This window comes from Oryctolagus cuniculus, chromosome 18 (genome assembly GCF_051225735.1).
Source record: "Oryctolagus cuniculus isolate XC-2025 breed Fujian yellow rabbit chromosome 18, ASM5122573v1, whole genome shotgun sequence".
Classification (NCBI taxonomy): domain Eukaryota; kingdom Metazoa; phylum Chordata; class Mammalia; order Lagomorpha; family Leporidae; genus Oryctolagus; species Oryctolagus cuniculus.
The window spans coordinates 50,974,577-50,994,214 of NC_142884.1; the positions used below are offsets into that span (position 1 = coordinate 50,974,577).

Here is a 19,638-nt window from a genome sequence, read left to right on the forward strand (position 1 = left end):
AGGACATCTTCATTGTCTGCTCCTAAATCCCACATGCTACTTCCCTACTGTACGTGCTCTAGTGTTTACTGACTTTAATATGTCTGTTTTTAATCTCTGCCATTGTATTCAGCTAGGAATAAAGACAAGTGTTTCAGAATGAGGCCCTTCCTTTGCATAGTTAATTATATTAAATCAGGTGCTTCCCTGTCTCCTTGCGTGTTAGAAATGTTTCATATTTCATGGTGAAGGTTGATGGGAAAGCTGCTTACATACAGGAGGCTACTGTAAGGCACTAGGAGTAAGGATCTGTGTCAAGGATGCTGCAAGCACTCCTTTGATCCTGTGTTTTGCCAAATGCCCCGCATTGTTCTCTCCTGTAGATTATATTTACATACTTCATCTTATGCCTTTCCCTCCCCCCATCAGGTAAGGCAGTGTTTATATATTTGTGAAATGCTCTAATATGAAAGCAGAACTCTAAAAATGAAGCTAATAGCCTTTACTAATTCATTCTGCAGTCATATTTGGGGTCTTCTAAGCGTGGCACCAATCTATTAGCACTCCCTGGAAATAAAGCTATAAAACAATCATGAAGTGTACTTTATTTGGTTTTATAATTCTTGTCACTGAGCATGGACAAAAGGAAGAAACAATTATCTACCAGAAGTTTTAATAAGGAAAGATACATCCAGCTTTCCAAGAATGAGTTCCCTTCCATGGTCGCAGGCACTGATGGTGGATTGTCACTCTCTTTGGTTTTACCAGGCTCGCTGTGATGCCTCCTCTTTTGAAAGTGTGCGTTGTACCTTTTGTGTGGATGCTGGGGTGTGGTACTATGAAGTAACAGTGGTCACTTCTGGCGTCATGCAGATTGGCTGGGCTACTCGGGACAGCAAATTTCTCAATCATGTGAGTCCTTTTGAGAGCTGTGCAAATGTGGACAAGTTTGCCTTCTTGCTTCCTTTCTGGTGGGAGGGTAGAAAATACATATTAGTCAAATAGATTTGTTCAAGAATCTTTTCTTGGACTGAAACACACAGTGCCACATCCCCAGCCGTGGTTTACTAAATTGATTCAGAATTAGGAAAATATGAGTTCTGTCAAGGACTTCCTAGAACATTAGAAAGTGAGGATAGAAAGAATTGCTTATCATTTTGTCTATGTTCCAACTCCCAAATTTTATTGATTTCCAAGTTTTTATTTATTTGTTTAGCCTTTGAAAGGAAAAAAAGATTTTTCCCTCTGGCAATTTCTTCTCTTCCTAAAGGCAATTAGATGCAAATCCATTTAACTGTCAAGTAATCTGAATACCACATAGCAACAGTTAATTCAGAAATATCATTTTGGGACACACTCATCCAGTTTTAGTATATTACAGTTCAAGAGTTTGGCATATTGTCAGAAAATTTTTCCTAACCTATATCCTCACTGCCTTGTTTTCCCCATAAAATAAGCATGCCACCAGGGCCTGATATCACACTTGGATTTAGACCTTATTCTCAATCCTCTTCTCCACTAAAACTTTTCATCATTGGTCAGCTGTTTGAGTGGAAAAGGGGATTGGGAATAAGTTTTCTGACTTGTGTACTTCTCTGTCTCCTCTATTTATTTTTTTTTTTAATTTTTATTTGAAAGTCAGAGTTACACAGAGAAAGAAGGAAAGGCAGAGAGAGAGAGGTCTTCCATCCGCTGGTTCACTCCCCCGATGGCAGCAACAGCTGGAGCTGTGCCGATCTGAAGCTGGGAGCCAAGAGCTTTTTCTGGGTCCGCCATGTGTGTGCAGGGGCCCAAGCACTTGGGCCATCTTCCTGCTGCTTTCCCAGGCCATAGCAGAGAGGTGGATTGGAAGTAGAGCAGCCGGGACTCGAACTAGCGCCCATATGGGATGCAGGCACTGCAGGCAGCAGCTTTACGCACTATGTCACAGCGCCGGCCCCTGTTTCCTCTATTTTTAAAATAAGCATTCAAACTGGCTGGCGCCACGGCTCACTAGGCTAATCCTCCACCTTGTGGAACCGGCACACCGGGTTCTAGTCCCGGTCGGGGCGCCGGATCCTGTCCCAGTTGCCCCTCTTCCAGGCCAGCTCTCTGCTGTGGCCAGGGAGTGCAGTGGAGGATGGCCCGAGTACTTGGGCCCTGCACCCCATGGGAGACCAGGAGAAGCACCTGGCTCCTGCCATCGGATCAGCGCGGTGCGCCGGCTGCAGCGCGGTGGCCATTGGAGGGTGAACCAACAGCAAAGGAAGACCTTTCTCTCTCTCTCTCTCTCTCTCACTCTCACTCTCACTCTCTCTCACTGTCCACTCTGCCTGTCAAAAAATAAATAAATAAATAAAATAAACACTCAAAACAATTTTTTTTTAAGATTATTTATTTGAAAGTCAAGTTACACACAGAAGGAGAGGCAGAGAGAGAGAGAGAGAGGTATTCCATTCGCTGGTTCACTCCCCAGTTGGCTGCAATGGCTGGAACTGCGCCAATCCGAAGTCAGGAGCCAGGAGCCTCTTCCAGGTCTCCCACACGGGTGCAGGGGCCCATCTTCTACTGCTTTCCCAGGCCATGGCAGAGAGCTGGATTGGAAGTGAAACAGCTGGGACTTGAACCAGCACCCATAGGGGATGCTGGCACTGCAGGCGGTGGCTTTACCCCCTATGCCACAGCGCCGGCCCCAAAACACTTTCTTAAAAGTCCATCCACTCTTTTGTCTTACCTGTTATGTGAAATAATGGAAAAGCAGCAAGTAAGAGAAGAAGAAACTACCAGTACTCATATGATGCTCCAGCTGAGCTGGTCTCCAAGTAGCTTCTAGCAGATCGTGCTCTGCAACCTTTGTCTTACCTCTAGTTTTGAAATCTCTAAGCAGTTAGGGTATTTTAAAGTCTACTAGTACAAGAAAGATTCTTGCCTGGCTATAAGTGAGAAGTGGGGTGTGTACCAAACTTGGAATCAGAAGAATTTAGGTCCAAACCCTGTCTTCTTTTAGTAATGTGTTCTTGGACTAGCTGACGACCTCTGAGAATCCTTGGTTCCTCTTAAAATGTAACATAACACCGTCCGCTTCACCAGTGCTCAGTGAGAAGTAAATGAACTAGCACTGTGGGAGTGCCTGGAACAAAGGAGGCACTTGGCAAACATTTGGTTGGCAAAGTCACTATCTATTGATTCAGAACCGGGCCACTAGGTCATAATTTTACTATCTTCCAAGAGCCATAGACTTTCCCTTCATCCAAAAAGCTAAAAGTTTCAGTCAGTAGGTTAATGGTTATAAAAGACATGCTCTTTCCTCCCAGATCAGAGCAGCAGAGCCTTGCTAATCCCCTGGGCCTTGTCTCTTCCAGGAAGGCTATGGCATTGGGGACGATGAGTACTCCTGTGCGTATGATGGCTGCCGGCAGTTGATTTGGTACAATGCCAGAAGCAAACCTCACCTACACCCGTGCTGGAAAGAAGGTATTTTTCCTCATGTGTCTTGAATGTGTCAGCTGGCTTAAAACATCTGGTTGTTATGAGGCATTTATCATGTTGGACTTTAAAATGTTTTAATGGAAGAAGATTAAGCATGTATCACTACCATGAATGTGAAGGGTGTTGCCTGATAAATGCACCTCTGGTGGAGCCCTTCTGTAGCAAAAACAATTCAGTATATGCAAGTCTTAAATTTATGGGGAAATGATTCTCTTAAGAGTAATATGAGTTCTAGTTTCCATGGAGATATCAGGGACACTGGATCTGTAATGTCACCAAAATGAAGGTATTTATAGAGACTAGATAGCTGTGGAATAAAGTGCTCTTCATTGGCCATGCACTGAGCAAGTCAGTTCATTTGGTAGGAGATGGAACCTCTGGGAGGATTTTACTCTCCAGCATCAGAGAGAGAGAGGAGATAGAACCCAGCTTCTTCCTGTGCATCTCTCGCTTTCCTACCCCATTCTGCAGTATGGCTGAAAACTGCACTTTGAGGGACGTTAGGACAGGGATTTGCCCGCCTCAGTATGGGGATGGCACCATTTCATTAAACTGATAGTTCAAGAAAGGCAGAAGAATCTGAAAAGCCAACAGGCGCACTCATTTTAATGCCTTGGAGAATCTTAAAGGAACATAAAACATCTCATACAATAGAGTATAAGATAGAGGCATTGTTTTCAAAACTGTCTAGTTTGTTAATAGTTTCTAAAAAGATTGCTGAACTAATATGTTTATTATAAACATATGGAAAATAGAAAAACAGCAAAATGAATGTTTAAAATCTATAATTCCTCCATATAAAAATTTTTTTTAAGATACCTAAATTATATATATAGTTTGTTATTATACTCAGTACTGAGAATAGCTATCCAAGTCATTAAGTAATCTCACTTTTAATATTCTATTATATAATTCTCAATAGTCCATTATTATATTTGTGCTATAATATATTGATCTTGCCTTTTAAAATTACTATTATAAGTGATTCTGGGTTTTCTCAAAATAAATCCACAAAATGGAAACTTCTTTGGCAAGTACAATAGAGTTCCAACTTGGCTGTATGTTGCCAGATTTCCTCCTCCAATATTGTTCTCACTGTGTAATTTCATTTGTTATCTTTGACAATTTAAAAGCCAAAACTGCAGTCTCACTGTTTTATTTTATTTGGTGAGTGAAGATGATTTTTTTTAACCCATGTTTTTGAGTAGTTATTATCTGGGGAGTTTGAAATCTCACCAGAGAGACAAATAAGCACTTGATCTCACCTTTACTCTTCAGATACAACTAATGGCTGGTCGTAGATCAATTGGCAGCACTGTTTGTCTTAATGACACATTAGAATATTGGTATGTAGGGGTCAGACCAATTGCAGAAGGAACAAGGGAGATGAATTTGTTGAATACATGGCTAAAAATACAGACTTAATTCAGTACTTTTAAAGCACTTGAGACACACACCAGTATCCTAACAGTGTTTCACTTTATCCTCTAGGAGACACAGTAGGATTTCTGTTAGACTTGAATGAAAAGCAAATGATCTTCTTTTTAAATGGCAACCAGCTGCCTCCTGAGAAGCAAGTCTTTTCCTCTACCGTGTAAGTAGCTCTTCTCGGTCAGAAATTTGAGTAGAGGCATGGGGTGAAGTTTTCTCAAGGGGAAAAAAAGAAAGATCTTTGTCCTTTATGTAGGCTATTGTGATGGGAAATCGAGTTATTTTAAGTTACTGGGAACCCATGTGATCAGATCTAAAACTATCCCAAAATTTGATAGAAGAAGTTAACAGGCAGGATACTCTCTGGAATGCAGACCTAAGTTAGTCAGCAAAACCAGTGCCCCTTTCTTTCTGCTAGCATATGACCAGCTCGTCCTAACTTTCTGAAAAAACACTCTATGTGCAGACATTACTTTGCTTTTGATTAATTCCATTGACTTTTATACTCATTTTTATTTGTAGATCTGGATTTTTTGCTGCAGCTAGTTTTATGTCATATCAACAATGTGAGTTCAATTTTGGAGCAAAACCATTCAAATACCCACCATCTATGAAATTTAGCACTTTTAATGACTATGCCTTCCTAACAGCTGAAGAAAAAATCATTTTGCCAAGGTAAGGAGTCTGCCCAGGCCATCACCAGAACTTCACAAGCATCTCATGAGAAATTAAAATAATTTATCAAACTTTTTTTTTTTTAAATTTGAACAAATAATTTTGAAAACTTTGGTAAAATGAATGCCTTTAAAGAAAATATCAATTGCTAAACCAGAGATACATACAAGCCAATTATTATTATAAAATCAATTGAAGCAAAATTAAGAACTGTATTCCCTAAAAACAGCAGAACCAAGTAGTTTCACCAGGGATTTCTTCTGCCAAGTCTTTGGGTAACAGAGAACCTCGTTATTATTTTAAATGTTACAGAAAGAATGAAGGAATGCACCCACGTTCTTTTAATGAGTCAAATAACTTCAGTACAAAAATCAGAAAAACATAACACAAACTAACTTCACATGAATGTCAATGTCTCTGTAAAAATCCTAAATTTTAGGGAATTAAGTGCATCTTTTATCAGACTTGGGTTTATTGAAACAGACTTACTGGGCTTCACTACATGGCACAGGTGCCCACACATCAATAACCATTAGGATAAAATGTCACTGCCCTCATTTGACAAAGAACTGTGATTGGCGCACATTTTCTCATTGGGTGAACACCTGCTTGTCTTCCCTACAAGATGAGTGTAGTCTGATCCCTCACCTGGGGAAAGACTCCGGCTGCTTGCTGATAGTCTGTACAAGTTGAAGCTTGTTGCACGATGTGAGCCAAAACTGGTCAGGTTTTTAACAGAGCAGCTGCCTGGGCCTGAGGGAGGGATGGTATTCCTGTTACTAATGCCACTGTGTCATTTCATTGAGAGACTCTGTCAGCAGTGAAGGCGGCCATACTGGCCATGGTGTGGTTAGTGTTGGACCGTTGTGCTCCTGTGACAGTGTCTATGACATAATGAAATCCTGGAGGCTGTTTTGGCCCAGAATGTCTAAGCAGATCTCTCTGTTGTACATCATCTTGGACTCTGTCATAGTGGCTCAACAGTTTCCAAGTGAACTTGAACATGTCACAGTGACACAAAGCTGTCTGCAGTCCTCAGTAATACACAGGGACGTAAAGGCTGCCTCTGTCCCACATGGGGGCCTCACAGGGATTCCGTACTTCCCAGTGCTCTCAGTGAAAGTCTGTAAGGACACTTTTCTCTCACATCTATCATACCCCTGGCCCTTTAAAAAATAAAAGCTAGCCTGCCTTGTCTTCAAATGAAGCCCACAGATGAGTCTGTCCCCTCTCATACACTGAAAAGCACGGCTGATCTAACAGTGCCCTTTCAAACTGCTCGGGCCCCTAATTGAGCACTCCAGCAGAATTAAACTTGCCACGCTTCAGGTGGTAGTGCACAGCAGCGACCAGGAGGTCTCCTGGTACGACCTCTCGCTCTGTCTTACCTTGAGCAAGAACAGCAGAATTACAAGCTGGTTCAACTCTATGCTGTATCTAGACTTTGTTGTCTCTAATGGTGACACCAAGATGCAAGTTGTCAGGAGGCTGAGTGGCCTCCTGAAAGGCTAACTTCCTGCTGACACCTGTTCCCCTCACACTTTACTGCACATTGTGGTGGTAAATGGAGCTTGCCCGCCACTGTTTATTTGCTTTTTAAAGATTTACTTATTTATTTGAAAGTCAGAGTTACACAGAGAGAGGAGAGGCAGAGAGAGAGAGAGAGATCTTCCATCCACTGGTTCACTCCTCAGATGGCAGCAATGGCCAGAGCTGCACCAATCTGAAGCCAGGAGCTTCTTCCTGGTCTCCCACGCAGGGGCTGGGGCCCAAGGACTTGGGCCTTCTTTTACTGCTTTTCCAGGGCTTAGCAGAGAACTGGATTGGAAGTGGTGCAGCCGGGTCTCAAATACAGGTCACCCCATATGGTATGCCAGCACTTCAGGCCAAGGCATTAACCCACTGCGCCACAGCGCCAGCCCCCCGCCACTGTTCATGCCACAATGTTTTTGGCCTATGTTCAAAAACTTATGTTTAGTGATCCTTTTTCACTTTCAAAAACTTATTGTTTGACAATTAAAAAATTGCAATAGCACTTTCTGGCTTCCAGGTCTGAAGAGATCATGGCCCTGTTACTATTACCTGAGTCTTTGTGTGTTGTTCTGTGTGGTGTTTACTCCCTAATTCTTCTCCTTCCCTTCACTTTTTTCCTCTCAGCCTTCTATTATGGACAATTCCAAATACAAGCAAGAGAAAGAGTAGTACAGTGAAGCAGCATGGGCGCACCCGTCAGCTGCTGCGTCACCCACCCACAGCCACCTGCTTTCCTTCAGGTCTCCCCTCACCTCTGTAAATAGCCCTGTTATCATTCCAGTGTGCCTGGCCATAATCCTAGAGTGTCCTGACAACCTTCCTTCCTACCATCCCCACATTTGATTCTGGGGCAGATCCTGGAAGCTGTGCCTTCAGAATATATCCCATTCCAGGGCGGGCATTATAGCACAGCAGGTTAAGCCACCACCTGCGACACTGGCATCCCATGTGAGTACTCATTCAAGTCCTAGCTGCTCTACCTCCAATCCAGTTTCCTGCTAATATACCTGGGAAAGCAGCCGATGACACAATTACTTGGGTTCCTGCACCCTTGTGGAGACCTGGATGGAGTTCCAGACTCCTGGTTTTGGCCTGGCCATTGCAGCCATTTGGGGAGTAAACCAGAGGATGGGAAGATCTGTCTCACTCTGTCTCCCCCTCTCTCTGTTGCTCTTCCTTTCAAATAAAATAAACAAATCTTAAATACATATAAGTATCCTAATCCAACTACTTATCACCTTCACTGTCACCATCATGATCCCAGCCTCCTCTGTTTCCTATCTATATTCCTGCCTTAACTCCTGTCAGTCTCTTCAGCCCAGCCTCCAGGATGATTTCATTACAACACAAGTCAGATCGTGTACTTCTCTGCTAAAAGACTCCAGTGGCTTCCCATCTCAGAATGGGAAAGTCCAAATCCTTACAGTGACTGACAAGGCCCTACACAATGATCCTCTCTCTTCTCCACATTGCTTTTCTGACGTTATCTCCTATGCTCTTTAAGCCACCCTGTGCACCTTACTGCTCTTGAAACATATCAGGCCCCCGTAGCCTCAGCACCTCTGCACTTGCTGTTCCTGCCACCTAGAACAGTTGCTCTAGACATCCACAAAACTTGCTTCCACACTCCTTTCACATCTTTATTTAAACATCACCCTAATGAGACCTTCCCTGGCTACCATATTTAAAATTATAATTTCCTACCTCTCATGCACACACTCCTTGTCCTTTGTGTTTTATTTTTCTTCATAGTACTCATCAACATTTTACAGGCTGTATATTTTGCTTATTTACCTTGTTTATTTCTGTCTCCCTCCTACTGGAATATAAGCTCTCTGAAGGCAAGGATACTTTCTTTGTCTTCTATTTTCTGCTGAGTCTCTGGGACTTGAAACAATTCTGGGACTAGGAAGCCCATCCGTGAACTGAATGTCTCCTGTTTATCTTGCCTGGTCATCAAGGCCATTCTTTTGGCAGAGCACGTCTGCCTGTCTGCTTGTCTGCTTCTCCATTCCATCTCAGTGAAAGCGTAATGGAAGGGTTTTAGCTTGAGGTGTCTGGACTCGCAGGGAGTCTACAATGGACTGTCATAAACCCCTTAAAATTATGTAAGAATGTATGTGTGTGTGTTTCTTGGGAAAGACTATGCTTTTCATAATTCTCATAAATGTTGACTTAAAAGGTTGAAATTTGCTAGCACAATGAAAAGGGCCTTCCACTTAGAACCAAAGGATTTACATTTGAATCCTGCTTACTGTGTGCAAACTTAAGCAAATCATTTCCTTGAACTTTAATTTCCTTGTCTGTAACATGGGAATGTCTGTGTCTCCTTCATTTCCCTACTTTACAAAAATAAATTTTATAAAAGATTTTATTTATTTATTTTGAGAGAGTTACAGAGAGAGAGGGAGACACAGAGATCTTCCATCCACTGGTTCACTCCCCAGATGGCTGCAACAACAGCCTGGGTCAGGCTGAAGCCAGCAGCCAGGAGCTTCTTCTGGGTCTCCCACGTGGGTAGCAGGGACCCAAGCACTTGGGCCATCTTCTGCTGCTTTCCCAGGCCATAGCAGGGTCTCAAACTGTTGCCCATATGGGATGGTGGTATCACAGGCTGTGGTTTTACCCTCTGCACCACAAAGCTGGCCTCAGAAAATTGTTTTAAGATTAAAATGAGACATTATGTGTGAAAACTTTATTGAAGAAAGCCTCAGTAATACATAGTACATCTCTCAAGTACAGAGTGTTTCCAAAGCTATTTCATATGCATCACTGCTTACAGACTCCGTTTACTTGTGACAAATGACTTTCAAATGCTTTTTCTACTCAGGCACAGGCGTCTCGCTCTGTTGAAGCAAGTCAGTATCCGAGACAACTGCTGCTCCCTTTGTTGTGATGAGGTGGCAGACACACAACTGAAGCCATGTGGACACAGGTAAGAGGATTTGCTAGGGACTCCCCCCCCCCTTTTTTTTTAAGATTTATTTTTATTTATTTTGAAAGTCAGAGTTAGAAAGAGACAGGCAGACAGACAGAGATATTCCATCCACTGGTTCACTCCCCAGGTGGCTACAATGGCTGGGCTGTGCAAGGCCAAAGCCAAGAACCTAGAGCTTCTTCCAGGTCTCCCGTATGGGTACAGGGGCCCGAGGACTTGGGCCATCTTCCACTGCTTTCTCAGGTGCATTAGCAGGGAACCGGATCAGAAGTGGAGCAACCAGATCTTAAATCAATGCTCATGTGGGATGCCGGCATCACAGCTGCCAGCTTAGCCCACTACACCACAGCGCTGGCCCTGGGACTTCACTTCTGTATATACATTAGGCAGCATTCCTTCCTGTTGTTGAATTGTTTTTAGACTGTTCCATTAGCTGTTTACTTACTCTGTGTAAAGTGAGCTGAATGAAGAATTGGTTTGTCAAGTAGTACCTGGCTCTCTTCCATAAGTACCTGTAACTAAAGAAGCTGTTTAATGTGGAAGGCCTATGCTATTTTTTTATTTTGTTTACTAAATACTATATACTTTTTAAAGATTTATTTTATTTATTTTAAGGACAGAATTAGAGAGAAAGAAAGTGCAATCAAGTGAGTATTTCCACCATGCCCTAATGACTGCAATGGTTGGCCAGGGCTGGGCCAGGCTAAAGCCAGGAGCCTGGAACTCCATCCGGGTCTCCCATGTGAGTGACAGGAGTCCAGGGACTTAGGCCATTGTCTGCTGTTTTCCCAGGTGCATTAGCAGGGAGCTGGATCTGAAATGGCTCAACTGGGACTCGAACCAGCACTCATATGGGATGTTGAGTGTCGCTGGCAGTGGCTTAACCTGCATTAAACTTTTATAACTCTTGAAACCAAAATTGTATTAAAAATGTAGCATTTAGGGGCCAGAACTGTGGTGCGGCAGATTTGCCTCCTAAACAAATCTCCTTTATTTTTATTTTTTTGAAGATTTATTTATTTATTTGAAAGTCAGAGTTACAGAGAGAAGAGGTCTTCCATCCACTGGTTCACTCTCCAATTGGCCACAATGGCCAGAGCTGCACCGATCCGAAGCCAGGAGCTTCTTCTAGGTCTCCCATGCGAGTGCAGGGGGCCAAGCACTTGGGCCAACTTCTACTGCTTTCCCAGGCCATAGCAGAGAGCTGGATTGGAAGTGGAGCAGCCGGGACTTGAACCAGCGCCCCATAGGGATGCTAGCACTGCAAGCAGCGGCTTTACGCACTATGCCACAGCGCCGGCCCCCTCCTTTAGTTTTAGAGCTTTCTTGTTAAGGAAATTAAAGAGATGATAAGAAAACAACTCAATTTTGAGCAACAACAATTTTTGAAGGGGTAAAAACAAATCTGGATAAAGTGAGGTACAAGAAGAGATTTAAAATCTAAGCATTCCTATTACCATAGGAGAAACTGGGATGTTTATCAAAGCTACCTATGCCTTCCTTCCCAAAAGCACTAGGCCCAGATATCTGCCCAAGTGAATTCTTTAAAGCCTCAGCAAATGGATAATCCAATTCTGCTTAAACGTCTCCAGATCACAGAGAAAACAGAAAAGCAACAATATTATTGTTACAAAGCCTACACTGTAATCACACCAAAAGGTGAAAGAAAACATTTGAAAAGAAAAAAAACTTTGTATGTATAAATAAAAATCTAAATAAAATAAAATTATAATAAGTAAATATTAGCAAATAAGACCCTACAACACAACCAAGGGGAGCTTCTTTCAGGAATGCAAGAATGATAACAATTCCGGAAATCTATTAATATAATTTATTCAGGACAAGAGGCAATTATCACTTTCTCCAAGAACACTGAAAAGGCATTTGTTAAAGTTCAATATCCATTCCTAATAGATAGAATACTGCAAAACTGAAGTAGGTAGAAGAAGCCAATCTGTGTAAAATAGGAATGAATGGATATGTTTATCTCCAAATGCTGTCACCATTTTAAAGGTCACCTACTGGATTCATTTCAAGAGATGTGGGTAAGACAAAGATGCCTGCTGCCACCACCAGGACTTTAAAAATGTATAAAAATCAGTAGTTTTCCTAGCTGTATTTATAGATAGCAACCAATTAGAATGTATAATTGAAGATATCTTTACAATGGTCCAAAACAAAAAGCTACCTGAGAATGTATACCAAGGAGGGAGACTGAAGGGATCAGAAGTGGAAAGGCTGGAGAGGCATTTAGCGCAGTGGTGAGGAGGCCACCGGGGATAACTGAATCCCATGTGGGAGAGCACGGGCTCGACTCCTGGCTGTACTGCAGATGCCAGTTTCCTGCTAATGCCTCGGGAAGCAGCCGGTGATGCTTCAAGTATTTGGGTCCCCACCAGCCACATAGGAGACCCAGATTGAGTTCTCGGCTCCTGGCTTCGATGCCCGCCCCAGCTGTTTCAGGCATTTGGAGAGTAACCCAATGGTAGAAGATCTCTGCTGTCTCTCTGTCTCTGCGTTTCAAATAAATAAAGTAAATCTTAAAAAAAAAAAAAAATGGAGGAAGAAAGGAAGGACATTTTTAGTTTATAAATATATATTCAAAATCTCATTTTCTGAACCATGTGTTAATTATTAGCCTTTCAAATTTGTTGACATTTTAGATTTAGTTGGCAGGTAATTATGGATTAACCTTTTGAAGCATAAACTTGACTCTGTTTGTGTCTTTCTCCTCAGTGACCTGTGCATGGATTGTGCCTTGCAACTGGAGACCTGCCCATTATGTCGTAAAGAAATTGTATCTAGAGTGAGACAGATTTCTCATATTTCATGACACCGGTGAAGAGGCACCATGGACTTGTTTCTACTGAATTCCAGCCAATGTTGAAAAGAAAAACAAAGAAAAAAAAATCTCTAATCAGTTGTACGCACATTGAAACTTATAGCCATGGCCAGATTTTATGCTAAAAATGGTAGTTTGTCAAAGACAAAATTCTCTTAGAATCTAATCCAACTTGCCAGCCCTGCATAATTCCTTTTAAGGCCAAGGAAAGCTAAATGCTAGCAGCCAGGCCTGTGGTACTTCCATGAAAACAATAGGAGGCAAAGCTCTCCTGAGTGCTGAAACCACACCGGAATTCTCCATGTTGGGTTCATTTGATTGTGTAACACAGGATGTTTCGTATCATATTCTAAAGTTTTTATTTTGGGAAAAAGTCATTACGGAGACATAAATGACAGCATTTCTGGGTTAAGCGTAACTTTCCCACTGGTCAGAGAGATACCGGTGTGTCAAGTGTGGCTATTGCACTGCAAGACTTGAACTATAAAATTAGAATCACACAGGTCAATACTACAAGCAACACGGAGAACCTGAAAGCAGGTGCACAGACTGTAGAAAACAAACCCAAATTTTTTTATATTTTAGTGATTCCAAAGAACATTCTAGTTTTTTTTAACTGCAGAAAATCGGTGGTATTTTCACATTCATGGTGTTTCTATCCAATTTCAGTACCCACATTTTGTGAGGAAAAAATGTTTTACCAATGCAGGAGGAATTCTTAAATTAACTGCAATGTTAGACTGGAGAAAATTTGGTATTTAGGGTATTTTTAAGGTACCATCAAATCAGGTTTTTTGTTTTTGTTTAAAAAATTTTTTTAATCAGTATTGTTTTTGGAATATACTTTGAAACTCTTGAACTAATAGTCTCAAAAACTCTAGAGGACAGTGTGAAAATACGTATTCCTATTATTTTAAATAAATACATGGTTTTGAATAGTAAATTCAATCATGGATTGTTGACTATGTCTTCATCAAAAGTGTTAATCCCTCTCAGGGTCTCTGGTGAAGACCTTCAAGAGTTTGGTTTTTTCTCCCAGAAAATTGGAAGGTAGAATTATAAATTCACAGAACGTATTTTCTAATGGTGTACCTCAGCAGCTGCCTTTCAATTTATGCCAAGTCCTTACTGAGTTTATACTTGAATAGTAAATACGTCTTCTGAGTTTTACAGTGTCTTAAACTCAATGCACATGTTTTCCTTCCTTTCCCACCTCTTCTTGTTCGTAGTTCATTAAACCTGTCCTACTACAGAGCTGATTTCCTTCCTGGCTGTACTTGTTGGGGTGCTGGATTTTTTTCCATGTCTTTAAGTCTTCCATCAATCCAAAAATATATATATAAATATATATACATATATAGATATAGATCTATGTTCTCTTCTTTAGCTTGTGGTGAATACAATAATTTGCATTGAAGAATAAAACATCTGTTGCCTTTTTTGACTAAGATTTCACAACTTTCATTGACTTACTACTAAGTTTCTAAGACATACGCTTAGGTTTTAAGGACTGCTTTTCAAGATACAGGAGAATTAAGTTTTAGAATTAAGAAGTAAGATGAATTACTAACTCACCCAGCAAATCTTTATTGAGTGCCTAAAATATGCCGGGCCTTTGTGGTTTGAAAATATCTGTTTTAGACCTTATGTCAGTAGAAAGGAAAAAGACAATAATTTATGTTTGTTGTAATTGTTAGTGCCCTGAAGGAAGATTGGGGTCCTAGAGAGAATGGTGGGCGGCTGATGGTGGGGGGTGGGGAGAAGAAACGTAAAGGAGGAGGAGGACATTGGCAGAGACTGAGGACGAGCTGCCAGGAGTAGGTGGCTGGGCGCACACAGCACTCCAGGCCAAGGCCTGCTGAGAGGAGGGAGCTCAGGGGCTTCGCGCCTGGTGAAAGGTCCTGTAGCTGATGGCACAGGGAGTGGGAGGGCGCAGCAATGGCAAGGAGCAGCTCCAGAAGGCGTGTTTAGGGTTTAGTGTTGATCCCAAGTGCGGTAGAAGGCAAAGGAATTTAAGCACAAAGGTGCCTTGCTACATTTTAAAAAGATGGCTCTGTCTGTTCTGGGGAGCGGAGGGATGGGGGCATAGAGAAAAAGAAAAAAAAAATGCAATTAGGAAGACCAGTAAGGAAACTTGAAGTTGTCCAGCTGAGAGGGGAAGCTGTGCGTATTATCTGCCAGTCGTCAGGAATGCAGGTACCTATCGACTCCAGAAAGCTAGCCTTGAACTTTGCTCTTATGGTGGCCGATTTTTCAAGTTTAACTTCTGGGCCATAAAACATAAGGATTTCAATATTAACTGGACTACATTATCCAGGATGGAATGAAAGGTGTAATTTTAGAGCTACTTCAAAGAGAAAGACACTCCACACAGAAGAGAGAAAACTAGGGATTGGCAGACTGTGTGGAAAAAGGTAAACAGTGTCTCTACATCCTGCAGTCAATATAAGCATTTTAAGAAAAATGAAAACTAGAGCGGGCGCTGTAGGCTAAGCCTCCGCCTGCAGTGCCAACATCCCACACAGGCAGCGGTTCAAGTCTGAGCTGCTCCACTTCTGAACCTGCTCTCTGATTTGGCCTGGAAAAGCAATAGAAGATGGCCCAAGTGCTTGGGCCCCATCACCAGTGTGGGAGACCTGGAAGAAGCTCCTGACTCCTGGCTTCAGATCAGCCCAGCTCCAGCTGTTGCAGCCATCTGGGAAGTGAACCAGCAGATAGAAGAACCCTCTCTGTGTCTCTCTCTCTGTAGCTCTATCTTTAAAATAAATATTTTTAAAAAGAAATAAAAAGCTGGACTTCTGCTGTTAATGTATGTATTATTACCAAGGGGGACAATATAAAAGAATTAAGCAATGGCACTTCTTCAGTGACAACTGGAGAAACCGAGTGTCCCAGCCAAAAATACCTTTTTTTCAATGAATTGTCACCTTTATTAAGTGACATAAAGCAGTAAAAAATCATGGTGCCATTTGCAGAGTGCTAGGAACATTTGTCACAAACTATTTTAGCAACAGAAAATTACTTTTGCACAAATTTCAATCAGCTTGAATATGTGACCATGAGAACAAACTACAGTCAGCTTTTTCCTTTTTTTTTTTTTTTTTTTTTTTTTTGACAGGCAGAGTTAGACAGTGAGAGAGACAGAGAGAAAGGTCTTTCATCTGTTGGTTCACTCCCCAAAATGGCCGATACTGCCGCTGCTGCACCAGTCCAAAGCTAGGAGCCAGGTGCTTCCTCCTGGTCTCCCATGTGGGTGCAGGGCCCAAGCACTTGGGCCATCCTCCACTGCCCTCCCAGGCCACAGCAGAGAGCTGGACTGGAAGAGAAGCAATCGGGACAGAATCCAGCGCCCCAACTGGGACAAGAACCCAGGATGCCGGCGCTGCAGGCAGAGGATTAACCTAGTGAGCCGCAGTGCCAGCCATCAGCTTTTTCCAAGATTGTACATCATTCATCTTTTGCTATTCACCTATAAAAATCATTTAATAGTGGGACCACTGCTGTGGCTTAGCAGGTTAACCTGCTGATTGCTGCACCGGCATCTCATGTGGTTGCTGGTTCGAGTCCCAGCTGCTCCGCTTCCAGTCCAGCTCCCTGCTAATGCACCTGGGAAAGCAGTGGAGGATGGCCCAATGCTTGGGCTCCTGCACCCACGTGGGAGATGCAGAAGAAACTCCTGGCCCCTGTCTTCCAACCAGCCCAACCCTGGCTATTGTGGGAGGGAACCAGCAGATGGACAATCCCTCTCTCTCCCTCTCTCCCTCTCTCCCTCTCCCCCTCTCCCCCTCTCCTCTGCCTTTCAAATAAGTAAATCTTTTTTTTTTCTTTTTTTTTTTTTTTTTTTTTTTTGACAGGCAGAGTGGACAGTGAGAGAGAGAGACAGAGAGAAAGGTCTTCCTTTGCCGTTGGTTCACCCTCCAATGGCTGCCGCGGTCAGCGCGCTGCGGCCGGCGCACCGCGCTGATCCGATGGCAGGAGCCAGGAGCCAGGTGCTTTTCCTGGTCTCCCATGGGGTGCAGGGCCCAAGCACCTGGGCCATCCTCCACTGCACTCCCGGGCCACAGCAGAGAGCTGGCCTGGAAGAGGGGCAACCGGGACAGAATCCGGCGCCCCGACCGGGACTAGAACCCGGTGTGCCGGCGCCGCAAGGCAGAGGATTAGCCTAGTGAGCCGCGGCGCCGGCCCAAATAAGTAAATCTTTAAAAAAAAATCATTAATGTCAACCCACAAAGGATTTAAGAGTTATTAATGGAAAGTCATCCTTTAATGTTCAAGTCCATTTAAAATCTTTCTACAAATGAGTAAAAAAGATCACTCTGTACTCAACAGAAAAACATGTTCTGATTGCCGAGACTGTTTAAAGGCCCAGGGATTAGGAAATGTGTAGCATGATGCTCGTTGTAAAAGAAGCCCTTTGGAGTGGAACTAGATCCAGGTTTTATTAAGTATGGATTTCCCTGTCTGTAGAATGGAAAGAATACCCATGTCATAGGGTTTGGTTTTTCTTTTGTTTTTCTCTCACAGGGTTTAAAATATTTCAAACAAAATTTTTTAAAAATTATGTTTAGTTGGGGCCAGCACTGTGGCGCAGCGGGTTAAGGCCCTGGTCTGAAGCGCCGGCATCCCATATAGGCGCCAGTTCGAGTCCCGGCTGCTCCTCTTCTGATCCAGCGCTCTGCTAATGGCCTGGGAAAGCAGTGGAAGATGGCCCAAATCCTTGGGCCCCTGTACCCGCGTGGCAAACTCAAAAGAAGCTCCTGGCTCCTGGCTTCGGATCGGTGCAGCTCCAGCCGGTGCGGCCATCTGGGGAGTGAACCAGTGGATGGAAGACCTCTCTCTCTTTGTCTCTGCTTCTCTCTAACTCTTTCAAATAAATAAAATAAATATATTTTTAAAAATTGCTTAGCACATTAGCTGGCACATGTCTGAGTAACTGAGTACCTATCCCCCTTTTTCTCTAGAGCCAAAGATGGCAAACTTGATTAAAAGATCACCACATTCTTTCGCTGTCTTCCCATCGAGAAATGAGGCTTACGTCTCCTCCCCTTCAATCAGGGCTGGTGGGCTCTGCTTCACCAGTAGAATACGGTGCAAGTGGCACCATCCCAGTTTTCCAGTACCAACCTTTAAGTGACTGGCAGCTTCCACATGCTGTCTCTTGAAATATTTGCTCTCGGACTCAACCCCCGTGGTGTGAGAAAACCCAAGCATCCCCAGGAAGACCGACACATGGAGAAGAGCTCGGTCCATCCACAACTGAGCTCCTAGCCGAGAGCCAAAACTAATCTGCCTGTTGCTTGCAGGAGCTCCTTGGAAGAGCCCCCTCTAGCTCCATTCCAGCTGCACCAACTGATGCCAAGTGCCAGGCCCTGCCCAATCTGCCGATTATTAAGCGAAATAATTGTTCTAAGCCCTAAGTTAGAGCTGGGAGGACTTGTTAACAGCAATAGACATTTAGAGCAGAGAGTATATAAAATCAAGTTCCCTTTGTCCTCCACTCAGACTCCAATGACTTTGGGAGGGTGGGCAAGTTCATTTAGTCCAGAAATAAGTGTGGCATGTAGAGAAAGTAGGTCATGGGGAAATCTGCTGCTTTGCTCTGAGTTGTGTGACCAGTGTTTGGCCAAACAGGACTCTGTCCCTTATTCACTTTTTTAGATGCCGTCTTCCACCTTGATCTTACATTGTATGCAGTTGTCTCTGTAACCACCTTTAAAAAAAAATTTTTTTTTTTGAGAGGTATAGAGTTACAATGAGAGACAGAGAGAAAGGTCTTCCTTCCGTTGGTTCACCCCCCAAATGGCTGCTACGGCCGGAGCTACACCAATCCGAAGCCAGGAGCCAGGTGCTTCCTCTTGGCCTCCCATGGGGTGCAGGGGCCCAAGCACTCGGGCCATCCTCCACTGCCCTCCCCGGACACAGCAGAGAGCTGGACTGGAAGAGGAGTAGCCGGGACTAGAACCCGGTGCCCATATGGGATGCCGGCGCCCCAGGCAGAGGACCAACCAAGTGAGCCACGGCGCAAGCCCCTCTGTAACCATCTTAAGTTTCAAATCCTGACATTATTTTATGTCCATTCGGAAGTCTGTTAATTGATTCGGGCTGGTTCTCTGACCCTAGGTCCCTCTAGCCACAGACCACACCTTTGGGCAAAAGCTATCAGGCAGACTCTTAATGCTTAGTGGTCCGATCAAATCAGCTGGAATCCTTTTTCAAACTCTGGCCGTTTGGGAGGGGATTTTCCCTGCGGCAGGCTTATCTGATTTACTCAACGTGGTTCAACTTTTGACTTGGATAATTAGCCAAAGGGGCCATTCACTGAGACATCTTCATGCTGTAAATGACCCAATTGCATTTCTTGCGGTGTGACTGTCTTTCCACGAGGGGGGTGTGGCTGTGCGGCAAGTCAGATTTCTGTACTCCGGTTCAACAGATAAGGAACTGACTCTCAAGCGACTCAGCAACTTACAGTGCTTTTAAAATATGCTTTAAACTGGCCTTTTTAACCCCAATTTGTAAGCGAGGAAACTGAGGCTCTAGGCTTTGTCACCCACAAACCCCAGACGATGTGAGACAGCAGCTACAGACACTGCACACCGAGCCCCAACACCCATCCCCGGGAAGCTCCAGTATTCCTGGACTTCCTCTCCCTTTTTTGTCCCGCCCCTGACGTCGGGGAACGCGCTCCTATGATTGGCCAGAGCTCGCGAGACAGCGGAAGAGGCCCAGGTTGCTATGGAAGCGGGGGCGGGGCGCGGGACGCAGCGGTCGA

The 19,638-nt window shown here is 43.5% G+C and overlaps 1 protein-coding gene across 1 annotated transcript in view; it reads left to right on the forward strand.

Annotated features, from left to right (window-relative positions):
• Positions 1 to 14,314, forward strand: part of RSPRY1 (ring finger and SPRY domain containing 1) — a 50,000-nt gene extending 35,686 nt beyond the window's left edge. The window contains exons 10-15 of the mRNA XM_008257327.5: positions 748 to 891; positions 3,321 to 3,432; positions 4,939 to 5,041; positions 5,401 to 5,553; positions 9,917 to 10,021; positions 12,761 to 14,314. Coding sequence (XP_008255549.2) covers positions 748 to 891; positions 3,321 to 3,432; positions 4,939 to 5,041; positions 5,401 to 5,553; positions 9,917 to 10,021; positions 12,761 to 12,857 — 714 coding nt within the window. The 3' untranslated portion in view covers positions 12,858 to 14,314. The remainder of the gene's footprint in view (positions 1 to 747; positions 892 to 3,320; positions 3,433 to 4,938; positions 5,042 to 5,400; positions 5,554 to 9,916; positions 10,022 to 12,760) is intronic.
• Positions 14,315 to 19,638: the final 5,324 nt, after the last annotated feature.